The sequence below is a fragment of the Myotis nattereri genome, assembly GCF_964212035.1.
Source record: "Myotis nattereri genome assembly, chromosome: 11".
Taxonomy (NCBI): domain Eukaryota; kingdom Metazoa; phylum Chordata; class Mammalia; order Chiroptera; family Vespertilionidae; genus Myotis; species Myotis nattereri.
In genome coordinates, this window is record NC_138086.1 from 77436001 (window position 1) to 77459447 (window position 23447).

The 23447-nt window shown below is 46.8% G+C and overlaps 1 protein-coding gene across 1 annotated transcript in view; it reads right to left on the reverse strand.

Moving 5' to 3' along the window:
* Nucleotides 1-548: 548 nt before the first annotated feature.
* The window catches only part of DPY19L1 (dpy-19 like C-mannosyltransferase 1), a gene marked incomplete at its 5' end in the record, with an annotated part of 59802 nt that continues 36903 nt past the window's right edge, over nucleotides 549-23447 (reverse strand). The window contains 9 exons of the mRNA XM_081102541.1: nucleotides 549-3211; nucleotides 8516-8641; nucleotides 9613-9712; nucleotides 10632-10806; nucleotides 12413-12532; nucleotides 13389-13413; nucleotides 16703-16752; nucleotides 18561-18632; nucleotides 20220-20321. Of these exons, the coding sequence (XP_080958667.1) occupies nucleotides 3055-3211; nucleotides 8516-8641; nucleotides 9613-9712; nucleotides 10632-10806; nucleotides 12413-12532; nucleotides 13389-13413; nucleotides 16703-16752; nucleotides 18561-18632; nucleotides 20220-20321 (927 nt within the window). The 3' untranslated portion in view covers nucleotides 549-3054. The remainder of the gene's footprint in view (nucleotides 3212-8515; nucleotides 8642-9612; nucleotides 9713-10631; nucleotides 10807-12412; nucleotides 12533-13388; nucleotides 13414-16702; nucleotides 16753-18560; nucleotides 18633-20219; nucleotides 20322-23447) is intronic.

The window sequence follows — 23447 nt, forward strand, 5'->3', positions numbered from 1 at the left end:
CGTAGGCCCGTTGAATCAGAACCTCTGCAGGGGGGGCAGCAATCTGGGTTCAACAAGCCTCCAAGAATGCGAACTCCACACACTGCATCTGAGAGCCACGGTATTATAAACTTCACCCCGGGCGTCAGGTGTCACCGTGTAAAGAAACAATTACAGAGGCGTGAACTAACCCGCCTGTCTTTCCTCCAGGCAGACAAGTATAGCTGACGCTCGCATCAAGCAAAAACATGGCGCTGCGACTGAGGGAAGGCCACGCGCCCACACTGTGCTTTAATGTACGAGCAAAAGCTTTCAGCGGCTCTGGAATTATCCCCAAAATATGGCTTTAAAGAACGACTGTGTCCCTTGATGAAAATGACAAGCCATCTCAGTGTGTGACGCCACAGGTACAAGAAGAGCGTGGGCAAGCCCAGCGCCCCTCCCCAGGACGAAGCAGCTCCGCTCTGCCAGCCCCGCCCTCGGTTATCCGACGGCACCAGGAGGCTGGACACCCCGGGTCAGGGAGGAAGCGAAAGTAACAATAAACAACAAAGAACTCCTCGTATTTTCATGATCTTTTTTATTTAACATACATAGTACATGTAAACAACCGGCATAAAAGTCATAAAAATACAATGCTCCTCTGTCACATCACCGTGTTCCTGAGGCACCCTCCCCTCTCCTCACCCGCCTCTCTCTAACCTGCACTGCTTCTGCCAAGCGCTGCCTGGGGCTGAGCTTCTAGAAATACTGCCCCGGCTTCGTTTGTTCCCGTCAGAGCACAGCTGTCTTTATCGCCTCCTTGCCCATCCTTGCCTTCCTTACACCAAAGCAAAAATATCTTTAAATGCTAAAAAATGTGTAAAATACTGAACTTCAATACTGTTTTGTCACATTTATGAAACCTACTACTATGCTGTGTTGCCATAAAAAGAGATTTAGAATCTGCAGCAGCGGCTGCCCCCGGACATGATCATGACCGTGACGGTAACCGGGACAGAGCGGGCCGCGCAGCCCGAGGCCTGCCCACACCGTCGGCCGAAAAGCAGAACCAGAGCTTGCTGGGAGCCGAGGTACAAATACTGACACACGTGACCTGGAATGACACCAGCGTGACCGCTTTACCCTCCCCCAGCACAGGAAGCAGTGGCCACTGTATTTAATGTCCAATCATGACATGGGAACTTATTGGGAAGGAAATCACTGGAGGGGGGAGGAACAGAGAATAACTTTAAAAGTACCATTTCTTAAAAGTCTTGTTCCCGCTGAATATATAAAAGAGCCGCATTTGGGTGGGAAACAGCTGCAGACGGAGGGGTGCGCTTCTCTCCACCGCCCCACACGCCCATCCTTGGGGGCTCGGGTCCCTCTTCCCATTTTTCTGGATCAATTCTCCTCCTCAGCCACAACTCCCCTGGCTACTTCCCAAGAAGTAAAAGTCACCCAGCAAATGGCAAATGGGGGGAGGCGGGACAAGCACCTAAAGACAGGGAAAGAATGGGGGGGGGGAGGTGGGCAGGGGGGCTGGAAGGACGTTCCCAGGACTCAGGCCTGGGGCTGCACACTCAGGTCTGCTCTAAGCTGGCCCGGCTGGTCCTGGGTCTGTGAGGAGGCAGAGACAAGCGCGATGCCTGGCTCCCGGGTGGGCACCGGCACCCCCGCTGAGACTCGGGGCTCAGGGCGCTCCAGTGAGGCTAACGGGCCTGTGGTTAGAGGACGCTGCATGACTCAATGTGCAGTCCGCCAGAGGCACGGTTTGCTTAGAATTTAAAGTCTTAAAACCGTTTCTCAGAGCTACAAGGACTCACTGTTCTGAAAAATCTCATTTCACACAACCTCTAGAAGACAAAAATTCATGGGAGGAACTCAAAGGGGGTTTGGAAATTTTTTAAAATAAAAATAAATAGGAAGAAAAATATAAAGAGGAAAGCTGAATATATTCATTCCTCACACTGAAATGGTTTTTAGAACCAAAATGGTAAGGCTTAAGGCTTTGTCTTATTAAAGACAGGCAATTTTAAAAGTAAAATATAAAAACTCCATTCAATATTATTATTCATTTACTTTCTGACAGAAAAATTAGTCATGCTGTAGTATATCTTAATAGTAACAGAAAAGCTACCACACACTACAGTCTATTGTCCCACTGTAAATTATGTCTACAGAAATATACATTAGTTTCTGGATGTATTACATTTGAGGTTGTTCAAAATAGTTTTTCTTAAAACTACAATTAAACATGAAAAATTTTAAAAGTGGTTTAAAGGTATTAAAATATACACATTTGAATAATACTAAAAATGAGAAAATATACACTCGCCATTAAATATTTTTAAACCAAGAATAAGTACTTGATAAGGAACTAACTGAGTAGATACCACTGATTTGACAAAGAATGTTGGGCTGGGGGAGAGGGAGGAGGGAGAAGAAATGCTAACACCACACTGTTGGCTGGCACAGCAATGGACCTGGCCATTCTGTCTTAGAGTCTGGATTATTAATGGGCAGGAAATGCTTCGTTAACAAGAGCAACAAAGAATGAAAGCACACGGAGAGGGGAAGTAAACAGGTAATTCCACCCAGCAACCACCCCTGGCAGCCCTGTCTACCCTTATGACAGGGACCAGCAGGGCTGAGGAGCGCCAATGATCACTGGCATGTCCCAAAGACAAGAGCAAGAGGCAGATGCAAAAGCAAGGGCATTAATGATGGTCCATAAACTGTGAAATCAGCCCCCACAGAGTTCAGAATTGACCATATTTTCATATCATCTTTGTCATCACCTATTTATTTTGTAGACAGGTAGCTTTGCTCCTTTTAGCACAAATGTTTAAGTCAAATACAAGCATATACTCATTTGCATAGCAAATTTTAAGGGGTGCATTGAAATAGTACCCAATTCATAGTGGTATACATACTTTTACAATCAGAATGACATTCGAATAGATCAAATAAAACACTGTCCTATTTGAAAACAGTTAGCTATAAAAGTTTTTGGGATCTGCTTAAAAACAAGGCATGAGTTATCAGCAAAACGTTAAAACCATGAGTGATGCCCTTCTCTGTAGGCCGCGGTCATTCTCCTATAACTTCTAAGACTTTGTAAACACTGTTCTGGAACACGGTGGTGAAGTGAGGCTCGGAGTCCTTCACCAGGAGGTTACATAAGGGCGGCTTCCCAGCGTTGGCGGGGTCCTCCACATCCCAAATCTCGGGCATGCTGCAGCCGGGCCTGCAAGATTCACACATAGGGAACCAGAAGGCGCGGGTGAAGCAGGGCACACACTGTCTATCCTGCCCTCCCTCCTTTCACCTGCTCCACATCAACTGAGTTTAAAAAATCCAATCAGAGTAATTTACACTTGTGTGAGCCGCCCTAAGCCCTCCTTAGAACAAGGAGGAACACAGCAAAGCTAATGCTAAAGAAACAGATGTACAAAGTATGCGAATGCAGTGATGGGGGAAGAGCTTGGTCACCTTCTGCCTCAGCTACTTACCAAAATGTGCATTTGGACAGTTCGCTCAGCCTCACCCCCACATTTCCAAAACGGGAAAAACCCCTGGCTTGGCTGTGTATAAGGATTAATAGAGACACTGTATCTGGCATGGTAACCAGCATGTAGGAAGAGGTAATGTAATCTATTATATTAATTTTACAAATTTTAATTGGCAAGTATACTTAGTTCATATTTATGCAACTTTCCATAAACTGTATTCCAGAATGAGCCAACTTCAAGAAAATGCAGTAGTGTTAAACTCACATCTTAACTGAACCCATAATTCAATCTTGAAAACGACATATTTTTTTTTAAAGAACAGTATAAGTAAAATTGGTATTATGTGATATTTGCCAAATAAGATTAAGATCTTCGCGATAACTCGAACATTTATTTTAAATCTAAAATTGTTGGCTTTTGTTACGGTTCACAATTTCCTTTTAAAGATTTTTATCTTATACTCCAAAATACCAGTCTTTTCTTTTAGAGCTTATGACTTTTGTCTTGTTTAAGGAATTCTTCCATACCACACTATCGTGAACACATACACTGTGTATTCTCCCATGAAAGTTTTAAGTTTGCTGTGTGCATTTAGACCTAGAACTCATCTGTAATTAATTTCCTGTATGGTGTGAGGTAGAGATTTGATTTTAAATTTTTCCATACAGAAAGCCCAGTAGCTCTTGGTCCAATTATTGCTTATCAAATCCATCCTCACATGCCCACTGTTCAGTAAGTGACACATTACTTTCCAATCTATATTGCCTAATATTTATAATCACTAAAGTAATCATTGATTCAGCAAGGAATAAAAACTGGATGTAAAAGATATCTGGTGAAACGCTGTTGAGAAAGAGGAATGAACAAATGGCCTCTACATACCACTCTATAGATTTCTTATCAATAATAAAGGAAAGCTGTCTCCTTAAACTAGAGAGAATGGGACATGCTTCAATCACGTGAAGGGACTTAACTTCACGGATGACAGAACAGAGGGATGTGCACTCCCAGGGGACACGGAATGGGAAGCGCAACCATTTCTCTGCCAAACTGAGCCTCGGCCAGAGGATCGCAGGGCAAGTCACATGTGGGATGTGCTTACAAGACGCTGGCCCCATTCATAAAACAGAAAAGGTGAATGCAAGTTCACAACCTTCTATTCGCTTTGAGAAATTTAAAAAATAAAAACGACAGAAAATACCCTCTCTTTTCTCCTGCAAGCAGGGAGCTCAGGAGCGGGGAGTTTCTGCTTGCTGTGTAGTTCACCCTCTGCTGCCATTGGCCTGCAGTGTGGTAACAGCCTGGCCTCAGCTCCTGGGAGAAAACGAGAAGGTACACAAGCCGAGCCCCGTCATGTGTGTGCTCAGTGTCGGTAGATACTAACCTGGGGGATAACAGGTTAGAGAAAGTCACTTCCTCCACTTCCTGCCTCCCCACTTCTGCTGGACAAACACAAGGGCAAGTCAAGGAGAAATTATAGAGCGTTGACAACTCATGTTTTGTCATAGTTGCTTCACTTTTTTCTAAGAGAAAAAGCCATTCCCAGTAGGTCCCTTTATTCCCAATGGCAACCCCACTCCCTCCTCTCCACCAGGAGGCGAGCACAGTGGCGGAATGCAATCCTTTCTCTTTTCACAGCATCTTTACTTAGAGGTAATCAATCATCCAGAAAGTGTCAGAACAGACCTACCAAAATAAAACATGGAAGTCAGCATCCCCTCCCGGGCCATCCTCAGAGGTGACTTCTGCAAAGAGCCCAGCACACACTCTGCCAGACTTTTTCTTCTGGTTCAGGCACAGGGAGGCACGGGCATTTACGTGGGCTGATGCCCCGGGCTGCTTTTACACAAATGAGATTGTTCTGGGACTCCTCACTGCCAATAAAATGTGGCCCTTTTCCATCTCATTACATAAAGACCAGCTTTCCTCCTTTTAATTGTCGCTGGTACTCCTGTGCATTACCTAACCACTCTCTTACGGGTGGATGTTTAACTGTTTCCCATGTTACCATAATAAAGCGGTGCTTGCATAAACATTTCTGTGCCTCTATCCTTCTGCAAGCTAAGCTTCTAGAAGCAGCACTATCACCCTGACAAAGGGCTACACAACTTTCACGCTGCCTCCATCAAAGGATCTCCACGGGAGGTTTCCCCAATGAGTGTTTGTGTGCAGAGTGTTTGGTGCACATTTTTGCATACCGTGGCTGACAGCAGATTCTCCCAACACTGAGCACACACATGATGGGGCTCGGCTTGTGTACCTTCTCGTTTTCTCCCAGGAGCTGAGGCGAGGCGGTTACCACACTGCAGGCCAATGGCAGCAGAGAGTGAACTACACAGCAAGCAGAAACTCCCAGCTCCTGAGCCCCCTGCTTGCAGGAGAAAAGAGAGGGCAGAGCTGCCTTTGGGAGACTGTCTGCCCAAGTGTAACATCCTTGAGTCCCTATCAAGTTCCCAAAGTCTCCCCAGGCCAGCCGGCTACATCTTCAAAGAGCATCAGTGAAAACCTGAATAATTTTCTTCTGAATTCATGTATTTTAATTTCATGTCAACTGTATTATTGGGACTAATGAGAAAGAAAGCAGAGAACTGAGAGTAGTTCATTAAAAGCTCATCTATAACTTGCATTTGAGTGATTTTCATACATGTTATTGGAACACAGAGTGTCAAGTAATAAGGAATAATTAAGGCACACAATTAAGCCCCTTGTAAATGAGATCATATAATTTAGGGCTCACCCAAGTGCTGGGCATGAACCGAACACTAGATAAATATTAGTCCCTGTCCTCTCTTCTCGTATGTGAGTTCCCCATTCGCTCCTCTGTTCTGACAGGTTGCTCTGTCCCCGTGGCACGCAGGTGTCTCAGGCCGGCATGGCTGAGCTGGGAGCAAGGGCCCAGGCGGGGGAGAAGTAAGAGCCCAATGCAGGTGGAAAGTCTGCCAAGAAACTCGGTCCATCCCGTGGCTACGGCAGGCCTTGCGATCAGTCTTTCTCCCCCGCCTCCTCTCTGAGCGCCTGTTTGCTTCCCTATCAGAACGGAGAGCACAGTGTGCGTTTTGTTTCAAGGACTAAGCCCTGAGATTTAGCATCAGTCTGGCTGCAATCTTGCAGCAGATCGAGTGTTGTCTTAGTAATGGAGTGGGGATAACAGGTTAGAGAAAGTCACTTCCTCCGCTTCCTGCCTCCCTACTTCTGCTGAACAAACACAAGGGCAAGTCAAGGTCCCCGTGGGACTCCAGCACCCCCACCATCCACCTCTGAGTCTTGGTGCTGGCAACAAGCTCTGTCTAGATGGGTGATTCACTGCTGATGTTTAGGGTGCAGATTAACTGCCTGAATAAATTCCTAAAGTTGTCTTCTCCCCCATCATGTACAGAAAGCAGTGCTCTGCTATTAGTACGTGAACTACTACACCCACGCACATCCGGGCGCTCCCACAGCACCTCAGCACGATCCACACTATTCTGCAAGGCTCCAGGGGAACACGGAGACTCTTACGCCAAGGCTCGTCATTAGCTTGGGTGGGGGAGGAGCATGAAACATGACATTTCTGTCCCAGGGACCTACAGCTGCCTCAGGCTGGCAGAGCCTCGGGAGTGAGGCCGAGGCACAAAGCAGACCCCAGCACGGTGGAAATCGCCGTCAAAAAATGGAGTGCTGGCCGGTGTGGCTCAGTGGTTGAGGGTCGAACTATGAACCAGGATTCCCAGTCAGGGCACATGCCCGGGTTACGGGCTCAGTGCCCAGTGTGGGGCATGCAGATCAAAGATTCTGTCTCATCATGGATGTTTCTATCTCTCTCTCCCTCTCCCTTCCTCTCTGAAATCAATAAAAATGTATTTTTTAAAAGGAGTACTTCTGACAGCAGATGTCAGCCCCATCCAGTTATTACAAAGTCCTCACAGAAGTATGAGAAGAGTTAAGAGTTTTCTGTCCTAAATTTACCCAACGAAGTTAGTTAAGATGGGTATACGAATTTCATATACATTCTTATGTTCAAAAAGACTTCAAGCATTTTCTAAAACATGACTCGAAGAACAATAACATTTTCCATAAATCCTGATTCAAGTCAAGTAGCTTGGGACATAGTCACAGAAAAACCGTTCAACAATCAACAACTGTTCGAGTTTCCTGGTGGGCAATGCTGACCAACCGTGTCCCAGAATTGTTTTCCCTCCTGAGTCCATATATAATTAGTGTGTCTGAACACCCTTGTGTACCACGGAAATACATGGTGAGTAAGTAGGACCAAGCCACCGACACAGCAATCTCCTGACGGCTTCTGTTCAGCTAAAGAGCAGTGAGAATGAGCAGCATCCCACAAACATCCCCGGTTTCTGGTGAGACGCTCCTGTCCTTGCTCCACCGGGAGCCCATGCTTTGGTGTGTCAGCAGCAAGCTGCTGTCATCAGCTATCCAGCCACCCAGTGCAGCTAACAGTCCACCGTGGAGCTCACAGTAGCTCTGAGGGTCTTACTAACTCTTGCTGCTTACACCCTTAGTGAGCGGCTCTTGAAAACAGGCATTTTTTAAAATGATAAACCCAAGAGCATATAGGTCAGAGTAAAAGTAGCCATTTTCCCACTCAAATACGACGTGGAAAGAGCAGAGAGGTTTTGTCTAAGCTGCAGGGGTGGCAGGGATGGTGGGGACAAAGGAGGCCCTGACGCTCAGCGCCTCCCCGCGTCATCACAACCAGACTCTCCACGTGGTCTCAGACTCTGCAAGTCTTTTGAGAGAAAATATATCCAATGTGAAATAAAAGATTTAAAAAACATCACAGGCAAATATTAATAATTCGGGAAATTATCAATCAGCGCCTGTATACTGCCTTTAAGGAAGTGTGCACGGGCCAATCATTATAAAGAAATAGATATCTGTAATGACAGAAGGAAAAAACTCCAATTCAAACCATTGCCTTACAAATATTTTCCCCTTATACTTTGCTAAATGCTGCATCTCCCGCACGACTTAATGAAGCGCGTACCCAGGAGCCTGGCCTGACGTTCGTGGCTCGTGGTCATCAAACATGTACTCACTTGGATCTCCGCACGCACCACGACTCTTCCAGGATGTAGTAATTCACTTGTAACTTGACCAGCTCTCGCTTCACTTCTTCAGCTGCTTTCCGGCTATACATCGAGTACACTATTTTCGTTCTGGCTCTTTAAAGAAAAATCGAGCAGAAGATTGTGAGACTAAACGGGGCTGGGAGAAGGCGCCAGGGAGGCTGGGCCAGGAGACGCCCCACAGGAGCCCACTCAGGGCATCGGGAGGGAGGTCGGAAGGAAAGGGGAGGAGGGGGCACCGGACCTGGGAGAGGGGTTCCCACACTGGGGCTTTCTGGCTGTTTGCGTGGTTTTGTTCTAAGGCGGCACTCTCACAAGAAAGAGGGGCTGGGAGGCGCTACACAAGCACAAGATGGGCTCCTTCGCGCTGCGCCAGCCCAGCCCTGACCCCGACAGTCAGCGGGCAGCGGCTCTCCATTTCGTCCCTAGGTTTGTAAAGGCTAAAATTATTCAACATACTGCTCTGGAAACTAGCTTGCCAGGAATAATTTTTTTTTAATCATGTAAAGCTTTTTATTTATAAAATATATATCCCACTGCTATTACTAGGACTCACCCAGTCCCTTAGGAAAGGAATGACTTGGCCTACCCTAGGAAACGCACGGGAATGGAGTCTACTTCCTTTTCAAAGAGGGCATACTTTACGTTTTTAAGAAAAAAACTGTAAAAAACAAAACACAACATTTTAACAGGTTATCCTGGTGAAAACCTGAATAAAAGCCTCTTTGAATGGAATTCCAGAAAAATGGGCTATGAGAAAACCTTCACAGAAGCTACAGGCTGAGGAGTCTCCGGAGCCGAGGAGGACGAGTACTAACCTAATGTTTGGGATTCGTGACCCGACTGGGCTGGCACGCGGGGACTTCCTCAGCGCCTGGTGACATGATGAGCCCCAGGGGTGGGCTGTACTGCCCTATGGAGCCTCACGTTTTGCAAGTAACGCAGCATCTCACCAGCATTCCTCCCACCTCTGTAAGTCCCAGCTCACCCCGTCCTTCCTGAAACCTTATTCTGCTGGCCCCCACACTGTGAGTATGAAAATGTGTTTTCAGGTGAGAATCATGTACCTCAGTCCTGCATCTTCATAATGTGGATGGTTGACAACGGGCCGAAGTGCGGAGAGTTTCACACTCGCCATCGTGGGCATGGCGCCCGCGAACACCGCGTCTGCAAAGCAGGAGCCACGTCTTAGGAGGACACTCAACTCAAAGAAGCGGAGCCCAGCTGAAGGGGCTGCAGCCCCGAGAGGTGGTCCCTGCACCACCCAGGGCAGAGCCAGAGTGGAGTCCGACGGCCGATAAAGCAGCAGCCGACACCCAGCTCCGTGAGGCCTTCTCCTGGGAGACAGCCTCATCATCTCATATCGAGGGTTTTTTGTGTTTTGTTTATTGTAAACATCTTGGGTATCTTTCCTGATTCTAGGAAAGAAGTAACAAATTGACTCAGAAACTTTTATAGAACCAAAAAATTCTGAAGATGATTTCATATTCAGTCATTTGATACTCGGATGACAACAAAATCTCCCTCTTTAAACATAGATCCCATGAGTTCATTTCAAGAAGGAATTTGGCTAAGATTAAAAATTCATGAAGAAAACAAGCATAAAAATTATTTTAAATTGTGGCATGTAAAACTTTAAAAAAGTTGGAATGAATGGAAAACAGCAAAATTAATTACTAAAAAAATAAGCCTCGCATTTCCTTTGCAAACCACTTAAGCAAGATTGACACCGTGCCCAGCCCGCGTGGCTCAGTGGTTGAGAATTGGCCTATGAACCAGGAAGTCATTGTTCCATTCCCGGTCAGGGCATATGCTAGGGCTGTGAGCTCAATTCCCAGCATGAGGCATGCAGGAGGCAGCTGATCAATGATTCTCGCATCATCGATGTTTCTATCTCCCTCTCCTTCTCCCTTCCTCTCTGAAATCAATAAAAATATTTAAAAAAAAAAAAAAAAAAAGACTGCCATCTCTCTTCTGGATAATCCATGAGCAGCACTGACTAGAAAGAGTAAGGCTATTGGCAGTTACTCGGTTCAGGGTTTTGCAGTGATGTAAAATTTGGGAAAAACACTACTTTTCTTTTTACCTGGTTTGGTACTATATTTGATCCATTCTATAAGTTCTTCTTGTGGCAAATTGCTGAATTCCCCTACAATATTCCACTGGGTTTGCAGATTTGCAGAACCTTGTATCGACATTGCTGCTAACAGAGCAAAAACAACAGCACCCGGGTGTACTTTGCAAAAGAGCCATCCAAAGAGCTGAAACCAAGTCAAAGACACATGGGCAGTTAACTGTCAGTAGGAAGCAGCATGTTTCCAACACACACACATTCTTCCCAGAGAACAACACAGGCTCTGCGAGGCCCCGATAAAGCAAGTTCCAGAAACAGTGCCGTGGAAATCAAAGGATTCTCCCACCAGCCCTTCCACTAGTGGGCCGAGATTTAAGCAGCTCTTCTCTCTCAACTTGCTCGCTCTACTCCCCATCAGGCCAGGCCAGGCCAGGCCCACGGCAAAACGAGAACCAGGGCCCCTTGCTCGAAGATTATGAAGATCACAAAAGCCACAGCAGAGCATGGAGCTCAGTGCAGGGTCCTTCCCCAGGCGGCTGTGCGTGGAGCACCCACCCCGAGAAGCCAGCCCGGGGCACCTAGGGCCATAGTCTCACTGGGGGGTGGGGGAGGAGAGTGGGGGGTGGAGGTGGGGAGGGAGGAGGGGTGCAGGGAAAGCTTCCAGCCAGCCTCCTTTTCTGTCCAGGCTGCTGGGCACAGGGGCAGAAACAGCAGTCTCCCTCCATCGACCCTCAGAAAGCAGTGCCTCTCAAACCTAACAATACTCTGCCTGGGAACCGGAGGCCGGCTGGTGGTTTCCTTATTCGGATGGTCCACTCTCAGTAACAACACGTGCCGCTATCATTCTCTCCCAAAGATCACTCCCAAAGATACACAGAAAATGGTGCTTTTAGGTATTCCACCCACTGCTCCACCCTCCTCCCCAGAGCGTGGTTAGACGCTAAGTAAATACTGCTAAGTTGAAAAGAGGTACTGTTCCACACAGGGCCACCTGATTGATGAAAGGTGACATGGTGGCCCTAGCCGTTTGGCTCAGTGGATAGAGCATCAGCCTGCAGACTGAAGGGTCCTGGGTTCGATTCCAGTCAAGGGCACATGCCTAGGTTGCAGGCTCTATGCACAGGCTGCAGGCTCGATCCCCAGGAGGGGACGTGCAGGAGGCAGCAGATCAATGATTCACTCTCATCACTGATGTTTCTCTCTCTCTCCCTCACCCTTCCTCTCTGAAATCAATAAAAATATTAAAAAAAAAAAAAAAGAATAGGTAACTCGGTGGAAGCATAAATCTGTGACTACAGAGCAAGGAGGCAGGTATCCAGGAAAAGCAAGCAGCAAATAACCAGCAGGCTGCAGCTCAATTTTAAAAGGGAACGCACTGAAGCTAGGGATACACTGTGCACACGTGTACTCAGTGAAAACATTGTAAAGCTCAATACTGGAAAACATGCAACTTGAAAGTACCTATCAAATAAAATCAATTGTTACAATACTTTATGATATGAATGTCAAAGCAAACTAATTATTTCTACAATTAAGCTCTGCTTCCCATCAACATCTGTAGCAACCATTCCTGAATTCACTGCACTGCTGTTGTTTGTCAAGGACTATTCTAGAAGTTTGGAGATAGAACATGATCAGCTTTGGCTTTCTGGAATAATCAGTACAAAACCATGAAGAGCTTCAATGATAATCATTTCAGAACTCTGGGTAATTCAATATTGTCTTAGGGACCCTCAACAACAAAGCTGTGAAGTTATCACAGCGGCTACAACGCCAAGGAGCCACGGCCTTACCTGTCTCGAGCAGATCAGGGAAGCCATGACACACATGTGTGGTGTCAGGAAGAGTTTCAGTCTCATGATTAAAATACCGAGGGCTGTGTACGCGATCAGCTGCAGTGCATGGTACACCAGCTGGAAGGAAAGGAGACAGGTTCACTCCTACTGTCTGTGACGTTTCAGACTATAGCATCAAAACGGTGGGCACACAGAAAAGGGTGCTGCTTCTTAGTAACAACACTTTCATTTCTGAAATAAGCAACCTTCACATTCACTGTCCGACTTCTCCCCTCTGTCTGAGGGCTCAAATTCCGTCACTGCGGCACATTTCTGAATCTACCTCTCGCTACTAGGTCCCGGCGGGAGCGGCAACCAGAAACAGCTGCAGTTCAAGCTCCCAGCGCTCTGCCCTGGCCCAGCCAAGAGAACCAGGTGGGAACGTGCACTGCAGCATCACTAGCTGCAGGCGCCAGGCTTGTGCTAAGAGAGCAGATCGTGAGGCCTCATCAGAAGGAAAAAAAGGATAATTCTTGTAACTGAGTGGGGTGGCAGAAGTTAACTAGACATATTGCGATCATTTCGCAATGTATGTACATTCGAATCATGTGTTGTAGCTCAAACTATAATATAATGTTATATGTCAATTACATCTCAATTTAAAAAGAAGAGTAAGAAGGGGGAAAACCCAGGCTGAATCACCAGGAGCTGGGAGTAGCAGCAGTCACATCTCCGAAGCCCGGGCAAGGTGAGCCGAGGGGAAAGCAATCCCAATCCGCGTGCCTCTGAATGGTTCCAGAAGTGAACTGCCACCACTGTGGGGATTCCACAGGGGACCAAGTGAGTTTCCTACTTAACAATGACCACTCCCGCTTGTCGCATTCTCAGCAAACACGTGCAGGCCTTGTCTACAGATGAGTAGTGACATTACTAATAAACTCAGAAGGTGGGACTAAGAAATAAGTCCAAATATATACAAACATTAAGTCTTTACCTCTCCGTGCTCACACTGGTGGTTTCTGCAATGGGAAAAGAAACACTACTATTAAATCACGGTGGGAGCACTTCCTTCAATTGTTTGCATCTTTATCTTACAAATGTGAGTTTTACAGCTCCTGTAATAGTCCCTCAGGGCGCATCTATGTAAAGCAAAATAGCTAACAGTGATAAACCCAAGCTGGGGTGGCAGCCCTTTAAGACAGTTTCTTGGGAAAGAAATGGCAACGCTGCTCGTGCCGTAGACTTGATGCCAGGGACGTTTATCAGCCGACGGGACACGGGGGAGCCAGCCCTCACTGCAGCCGTCCCAGCAGAGCGGACTGAAAGGAGCTCCGAGGCCTTCGGTGCCAAACCCTGCCTCCCTCCCGCATGCTCCCCCAGCTCCCCCTGAACTGTAGCTGCTACGGAGACCATTGAGGAAGCCACATAGATTTTTTCAGCAGCATCTCTGGAATACAAACAGCCTCAAAATCCCATCTTTAGCTTTGACAGCTTGAACTTCCTGAGGAGGATGTGTGCATGAAGGCTCATACATCCTCCTCCGACCCCACCCCGCGCCCCGCCCTACAGATGCCTTCACAGTCCTGAGAGCAACCTTGAACACGGGAATCGGGCACGCCACACCCTGCCCAAACCCTCCACTGGGTCCTCCGGTAACGAAGAAACTCAAATCCCTAACACGCTGCCCACCGCCTTCCTAAGCTGGGCCCCACTCCTCATCCTTGGGTCACATCCCCTCTTCATCACCAAGCTCTAGTTACGCAACTCATGCTGCTGCTGCCAACCTAGAGGCGCCCTGTCCCCCCATTCGGTCCCCCTCCTCGATCACTCCCACATCATCTCCCTGTTTTACCGCCTCATACAAGACACACTGTCATGGGTTTATTGACTATCCTCTCCCCCCTACGAAATGAACCCCTCAGGAGGACAGGGTGCAAATCCATCCACACACTCCATGTCACTGAGCACGGATGACACTGGACGTGGTGCGGGGAACAAGGTGGGAAATGCCCTTTGCCCCCATGCAGCTTACACAAAAGGGGAAGGAGCGGGAAAGCAAAGGAAGGGGATCCGGTACTCACATCCCATATTCACTCGTCTCTCCCGCCCGCTCCCCTTCTACACTGACGTCCGACTCGGGCACTCATGTGCAATGAAGTGTCAGGGAGCCAGCCCTCAAAGCCCTGCCCTGCTCCGGTGACCCCGCTAGCCCCGTGGGCTCTGCAGTTACTTCCGCAGCCAGCGGTTCTCCCAGGGCCGCTCTGCGTCTGGACAGGCCCGCCCTTCTCATCCAGAGCTACCTCACAGCTGTGGCTTCGTGTCTTGTCATCTGTACAAACCTTCAAGCTCTTTGGGAAAAACTCCGTCTCCAATGCAGAGAAATGTTGGCATTTATACCAGAAGCCTTCCCTGCCCCGCCCCCCCACCCCTATCCCGCCCCACTCCACCTCCCACCCCCGCCAAAGGCTCCAGGAATAAACACGGCCACAGCCACAGCCACAGCCACAGCCACAGCCACAGCCACAGCCACAGCCGTTTCTAAATGAGAACGAGGACTGTCTCGGGGTACGTGCAACCATCTCTCTCTGGCTGGCAGAAACTCGCAGGTGAGAGAATAAGACTGTGTGTTCAAGTTATAAAAGAAAATACAAACACATAACCTTCACCTCTACCCCGCCCCAAACTCCGGCCAAAGTGTGGAAGTCGAACTGAAACCTCCTTTACTCCGTCCTCCAGTCCATGCTCTTAGTCATTAGTTTCATCCTTCCAGATCCTTCCTACGCACAAATAAGTGTACACAATCTTCCTATTTTAAACAAAAGTGGAACCATCCGATCTACGGTTTTGTAACTTTGTATTCAATGACGTGTGATGGAAATATGTCCATGAAGACAGCCAGCACCCATCTATGACTGGGTCCTAATTAAGCCAATCCCTTACTTGTGGACACTGGGGTTGTTCCCACGGTTCACCGAACACCCCCACCACGCGCATCTCTGTGCGTTATCTCTGCGTTGCTGTGAGCACGGAGAGGACGCGTTGGCATGGAGAGGAGTGCTGGCTGAAGCACAGCCCCACCGTACCTCTCCCTGTGCCATCAAACTTCCAGAGGTACAGTATTTAAGCACAAATGGTGATGCACGCTGAGAGAATCAGAAAGGGGTGATGGTGAAGAATAACAAGCAAGAGACAGGAAGCTACTCAGGAATGATGGTCAGGGAGGGCTTCCTGAGGAGGTGGCATTATGTAAGGATTAAAGGCGTTGGCCATACAAAAGAGCCAGGCTATGGGGCCAGGGGAGGGGCAGGTATGGGCCGGGCAGGACCACTGCCAAACCCCAGAGGCAGGGAACCACTTGCCTGTTCAGGGGCAGAAAGGGAAAGGAGAATTCGTTCTTCTCTCAATTGCTAGTGATGGGTTTTTATCATTTTTCTTATTTATTGAAATTCTTTATATAAGACTACAGGCCCTGTGCACGGCATGTGTGCACTGGTAGGGGGTGTGGCCTGTGGGGATTGCCCACTGTGGGAGCACTGCTCATCCCGGTCAGTCGAGCGGCACTCCCACTGTGGGAGCGCACTGACCACCAGGGGGCAGCTCCTGCATTGAGCGTCTGCCCCCCGGTGGTCAGTGTGCGTCATAGCGCCTGGTCGACCAGTTGTTCTGCTGTTTGGTCACTGGGCTTTTATTATATAGGATGGCCCTTAGTCCCTTGTTCTTATATTACAAATACTTCCCCCAACTCGTCTTTTTCTTTGAACAATGCTTATAATATCTTACCAAACCCAAGTATCTATCTGGACAACCTTGTCATCTTTTCTTCTAGCTTACAGGTTTTTATGTCAGACTTAACAAGGCCTCTCTAATCCTAAAATTAGAAATGTAATCTCTCGGTTAATTTTGAAGTTTCATTTTTTCCCCCTGAATCTTTGTTCCATTCGAAATTAATTTGCATAGAAAGTATGGTATGGATCCAGTTTTATATTTCCCTGCTCTTCTCTGGTCCTGAAACCATCGACAGAATCATAGTTTCCCTGCTAAACCAAAACACAACACTGTGTCCCTCAGGCACAGACCATGTGCAGGTCGTGTCGGCCTGAGCTGGGTCGGGCGGGGCCTAGAGTGTGGACAGGGGTGTGCTGGGCTCTGCACAGGTAAGAAATAACGAGAAAAACAAAGGCTGACAACCAGGGAAACGACGATTAGCAAATATCGGGTATACAACACGGAACTATGCAGTGAACACACTGTAAGTATCTACTTTATAATAAGTGGAGGAAGTAGCAACATTATTAATAGTATATTTACCTTAGATGTGTCTGTGGCTTAGTTAAGACACCCCACATGTCACTAATGATCTGCAAAAAGATTTTAAACACTTTAGAATAGCTGTTTGGGGAAAAGCAGAATTTTAACTAAAGTGTCTTCTGAACTTTCAAACCTTTACTGAAATAAAAGTATGAAGAGAAAACTCGGAAAGTAATAATTACGACGACACAGTCTTGCATCTGTAGAGTTCTTGAGCACATCAACACCCGACAACCTGGGCGGGCAGATTTCACTGTCCTCATTCTGTAAACGAGCAACCAGCTCACTCGGATGGATGAAGCGACCTCCTGGAAGGTGGTGGAGTCTTTTGCTGGGCCTTCAAACCGGCCCTCTGGCTCCCAATCCACTCAGTGGCTTCTACCCTCCAGGCCTCCCCTTCACACAGACACACATGACTGAGAATTGCCTTTTCATACTGAGCAGTCACTGGGCGGCCGTGCGGCCTGAAACGCCACCCCCGGCACCGTGTCCTCATGCCACTGCTAACTGGGGTTCACCCAGCTCTTGAAGAGCCGCCGGCTGCTGCCTGAATCTACAGCACTTTCCTAATCACTTTGGATCAATTCTGGTCCAAGGTCCTGCCTCCTGGAATTGGCCGTAATTCTAAGGAGCCAAATGAATGTGATCTTATTTCCAAGTGGCAGGCTTTTAAATATGTGAAATACTGATCCTCTCTCCAGTGGAATCTTCCTTCTTCAATCAAACATCCCCACTTCCTTAGCCCAACCTGGCTTCATCACCTGCAGCCACCCACATGGTGTCTTTCCCTGCCTCCTGGGTTGCCGACATCTAGTATTTTTTACTTCCTTCTGGGTGTGGACCCACATAAAGTGCGCAGAAGGCGAAGGAAGCAGAGCCTGGCAGACAGCAGCACTGACTGGCCGTGAACTGATTGGATGTGGACTGGGCTGAGGCTCCAAGCGGGGTCCTGCACACGCAGCTGGGGAGGAAGGTGCGCGGTCCCATCCCCGCTGCCCCTAGCTTTCCCGTGGACATGAGGTGAGGCTGGGAGCAACCTCTCCCACCTTCCGATTCCACATCTGTCCAAATGGGGACAATAATGTCTGTGTACCCCACGGGGCTGTCAATTATCCAGCTGAAATAACGCACATGATATGTTTGGGGGAAGTACAGTACATAATGTGATCGACAAGTATAGTGCAGAATATTCTACAAATATGCAACATTGTGTTAACACAGACACCACTAGCTACAGATCAGAATCTATCACCTATTATTCTATTACAGATTAATCTCAATTCATTCTCTTAAAATGCCTACGGTTACCTCCACCAACTCAAAGAAAAGAGACCACCACACCCGCTCTTTGCTAAAGACTGCAACTTCCCTGCCCTGATCTGTATCTGGGCTTAGAGTTTCAATATCAAAGCCAAGTTGGGAGTCTAAGCATTTTATTGAGTTTAATAATATATTGGTAATATTCTATTTTTCCTTTTGATTAATAATAAATCCAATCCAGGAGTTAGTGAACACTGCGCAGATGGCTTACAAAGGCATGTGTTAAAGATTTTAGGGAGCTACTACATAAGAGTTAAAGCAAGTCAGCAATAATTTACACTGGCGGAAACCATTGTATCTGGGTCAATAAGGTCTCTTTGATCTTGTCTTTCAAATACATGATTATCAAGCCTGAGCCACCCTTTCCCCAGGTCTATTTCCAGCTGGCAGACAGAGGGATGTTTTAAGGGTTATAAGTGCTCGTCCAAGGCTATTAGTAACTGTTGTGCTGGATTAACACGTAGCCCAGCACACTCACCTCCTGGTAGGAACTGGAAAAGGCTTTACAGTGAGAAAGAGCTGCTAGTGACGGACATACCTTCCTGCCGATCGCAGCAAACACCACCAGGACCACGGGAAGCAGCAGTGTCTTCGTGTACCTCAGTGGAGTCTGAAATTCACAGGGAGGCTTTGTTAGAAGAAGGTGTTATTGTGAATAGACAAAATTTCATTTCAAACAATGAACTAAGTGAAGGGAAACATGAGCATGCACCCAGCCAGGGCCCAATCTAACCACGGACTCCCATTATACAAATGAAGATGCGTTTCCATAGAAACAAATTTCCCCAAAGTGTTGAATTGAAAACACTAACAGATCCTGTCCTCACATGTGAAAGTGTAAAATGTGATGAGAGAGATGACTGTTCACCCTCTGCACCAACTGCCCTAACTACAGGGCCGCCTAACGTTCACCTGCAGTCAGCACGACTCCTTCAAACGACCTGGGCTTTCCCTGTGTATTTTGTGGGGGAACCTTAGCCAGGCCCGGCTGGCGTGGCTCAGTGGTTGAGCATGGACCTATGTATGAACCTGGAGGTCAGAGTTCGATTCCAGGTCAGGGCACAGGCCCAGGTTTCGGGCTTGATCCCCAGTAGGGGGTGTGCAGGAGGCAACCGATCAATGATTCTCTCTCATCATTGATGGTTCTATCTCTCTCCCTCTCCCTTCCTCTTTCTGAAATTGACAAAAATATATTTTAAGAAATCAAACCTTAACCATGATCCCATCTCTCTCTGTCTCTCTCTCTCACACACACATACACAAACACACATACACTGATCAATATTTACAAAAAGAATAAAACATTTTGGCATTTCCTTTATAACAGATTTTAAAAACTACTGAAAAAACTTCACTAACAAAGCCTGGCACATTGCAATCCTATGCACCTTTCAATAATTTGAGGTCACAGTCTTAAACAATCCTGAACCTGAAATTTCTAAATCGCAACTGATTTGCTTGTCACCAACACTTTCCCTCACAAGACAATTCTATACTATTTAAAAAAAGAAACACGTTTCGTAGATAATAAAATATCATAAATCAGGGCCACCTGGGTGGTATAATGAGACACAAATATATGTATGTTTGTTGAACCAAACCAGCTCACAAAGTACTGCAAATTCTATTTTCTATAAAATACCATTAAGGTAGCAAAGTGCTTTTCTGTGCACGTTGTCTCTCTGCAGCAGGCTGCTCGTGCCCAGTAGCTATGGTACCAAGAAGGGAGTCATCTGTTCGGGAACATTAGGCGACACTGCAGCTTGTCTCTCACTCAACTACACCACTCTCTGGTTTCCTTCTAAACATCTGAGTACAGGTTTAACAGAAAACTGACGTGGGATGAGAACTTGGATAAATCGTATTTCAAAGCAACGCGAACATTCACACACACCCCGCAAAGTGAGCGCAGTGCAGCGTAGGAGCCTGAGCTCCCTGGGCGAGGGCTTTGCCTGGAAGAGCCGCTGGAAGGAAGGCCGCCGCCTGAGTGCAGGGTTCTGCACTGTTAAGTGAGAGAGGACCCAGAGTCCAGGGAGCCGTACCAGTGTCACTGGGACAGCTGCCTCTAAGCTGCCAGGTTTTCCTTTTCCTTCAAACCCAGATGACAGCACAGGGGCAGAGTATAAATCACAGGAACGCCCTTTCTGAAAAAGGAGTGAAACACAACCCGAAGGGAAGACTAGAAACCCTGTCTTACCTCCTTCTCCATGAAGTCAAACTCCGCTGCACACGTATACAGTAAAGTATCGAAATCCTTGTAGCTGAAGAATTTTGATGTTAGTAAGTTGCCAATATGAGCCTAGTAAGGAATAAAATGAGGTACCATTAGATTAGGCCATTGATTGTAATAATTCATTTTATTCTTAAAAGTACCTAGAAGTAGTTTTCACTACATGATAGAGCTTCCTGTTCCCGTACAGTGAGCTTTTGTTAAACAACAAAGCACTATGCCTCCAACTTCCCAGGTCCTTCTTTCACTGACGGGGGAGCTCCAACAGCACCCTGGCTTCCACAGTCAATCATCAGCAACAAAGCCTTTACCCCGGGTTTTCCCTGCTCAGTGAGCAAACCCTGGTGCCCTATACTGCACACCACTGCCTCTGCCGAGCCCAGGGGACGGGGGCCTGGTGACCCAGACACTCTGTCACCCATCAAAGGACAGCGTGCGACGCAGTAAAGAAAAGGACACATCAACTCAGGTTTCTGAAAAGGGACTGGAGCCTTTCTGCAAGAAGCAGGAGACGGGCAGGCTGGGAACAGATGCACCTTTCGGACATCTGTGTAACCTTTATGTTACCAAGTGCTCTTGCTCACCTCACCTCATCTCCCCACAAAGCCATGTGAGAAAGGTACATTATTTTCACTTAAATGAGACATTTGCCAAACTTCCAATTCCTTATTGTCTTAAAAAGGGATAATAAGAAAAGGGGGGAAATGACATCTAAAACAAAGCCTAACTAAAATCCCAGGGGGTATCCAGATGACAGGGGGTCAGGGTGAGGAGGAACTGAAGGGTGGTGGGGGCATGCTCAACAATTTCAAAGCACTTTCTTTTGCTGGAGAAGAAATGTGTGCCAATGGCTTTAAGAAATCAATAGGAGAACAAATAGCACCTAACACAGCCTAAGAAAACTGTGTTCAATGAAAAGGAGAGAAAATCTAAAGAGTGAGAAAAATAGTTGGGAAATCTCAAATAAAATGCAAGAAATAGGCCCAACTGTAATGATAATTGTCTGCCATATAAATAAAGAGCTTACTTCACTAATTAAAGAACAGCTGCTCAAATTGGGTTTAAGGGGAAAATAATCCAATATTATATTGTCTCTGCAAGACATACTTCAAACCAAAGTCTGCAGGAAGGCTGAAAATAGAAGAGAACAAGACACACCAGAGACTGAACCAAAGACGCCTAGGTCAGCGACTATGATGTCTCACAAAACTGAATTCAAGCAAGATGATATGGAAGAGGACGGCTAGTATCATACACTGACAGAATGAATAGCAAAGCACGATCATACCAATCATGAGCATATTTACATTTAACTTCACAGATTCAATTTGTACAAAAAAAAACAACCACCTGGCTGGTGTGGCTCAATGGTTGAGCATCAACCTATGAATCAGGAGGTCACAGTTCGATGCCCAGTCAGGGCATATGTGCCCCAGGTTGCAGGCTTGATCCAGGGGGCCTGCAGGAGGCAGCCAATCAATAACGCTCTCTCATCATTGATGTTTCTCTCTCTCTCCCTCTCCCTTCCTCTCTGACATCAATAAAAATATATTTAAAAGAAAACAACCTAAAAACTGTAGAGGAAATAGGTAAGCGGACAGTGTTCAATAGAGATGTTAAATATTTACGTCTAAAATAGAAAAGGCAGACAAATGTTAATATAAAATCTGAATAATACTACTAATAAGCACACAAACATGAAATACAAACTTCACAAAGAGAGAATACGTGTTATCCTTAAACAAAAGTAAAATGTTTTCAAAAAAGTTCACATGCTATGCTGCAATAAATTTCAGTCATATAGTACTAACTGTATGTTTTTAATCACAAATACAATAAAATCGGAAAATGATAACTATAAAGGGCTTTAAAAATCCTTTTGGCTAGAAATTAAATAACATAAAATTTAACCTCAAGGTTAAAAAGAGAATCATAAAATAGTTCATTGTAAGAGACACACAAAAAGTCCTGCTTGTTTGGAAATTTATAGCTTTAATGTATTTACTGGAAAATAAAGGAGCCACACACTTCCCCTCAAGCATCAGAAAAGGCGACAGAACACGCCCCCAGCAGCGAGGAGGACGACAGAACTGCTGACAACGGGAACAACAAAGCCAAACAGGTGGTGCTTGAAAGTATGAATGCGTAACATCATCCAAATCCAAACAGGAATTTAAATAAAACCGAAAGGCCCATTTCACATACATGCAAAACTTCAGCCTGAAACACCTAACTCATCTGTCTTCCCCAGTGAGGCAACAAATTCCACAAACCTAGGACTTGGGCTCTCGCACTTTTCTCCCTGCTCACTGTCCACATCCTGGTGATGAATCACCTTCCGCTCCCACCTCCCAGCTGGCGGCTAGGAGCCTCCCTGACCCGCTGTGCCTCAGAGCTGGTGCATCCACACTGTGTCTCCCGCAGCGGGCACTACTCCTGCAGCCACACTGTGTCTCCCGCAGCGGGCACTACTCCTGCAGCCACACTGTGTCGTAGCCGCGTGGACTTGCTCCTCTCTCCCACCATTCCATGTCTTATCAGTTTTGTGTCTCTAGAGCAGGGGTGGGCAAACTTTTTGACTCGAGGGCCACATGGGTTCTTAAACTGGACCGGAGGGCCGGAACAAAAGCATGGATGGAGTGTTTGTGTGAACGAATATAAATTCAAAGTAAACATCATCACATAAAAGGGTACGGTCTTTTTTTTTTTAGTTTTATTCATTTCAAACGGGCGGATCCGGCCCGCGGGCCGTAGTTTGCCCAGGGCTGCTTCTACGGCACACTCTCCTGCCAGCCACACCGCAGGTCCACACTGAATGCGTGAGCACAGTTAGACTACAGGGTTATACTTTTAGAAATCTTTCCAGAGGTTCTAGTCCACCCATTAGTAGCCTAATTGTTTTCAATCTTTTTTCAGCAGAAATTTCCCTTGTTCATAGGAACCTGTATCCATGTGCAACGTATAGGAGATGAAAGCTAAACTGCCCGGTGAAAGGAGGCGGGCAAGGGGACCGAAAAGTGATGGACCCCAGGGACACGTCCACAGAGGTCCCAGGACTTCAGACCCCAGTTCCCGAACCATGGCGTCAATCCGCTAGCGCGGGACAAAGGACCGCCCACTGCTAGTAAAATAAATTACAGAAAACATGTGGTTTACTTTTACTCTTTCCATGTTGGTTCTTGTGTTTATTCTTTT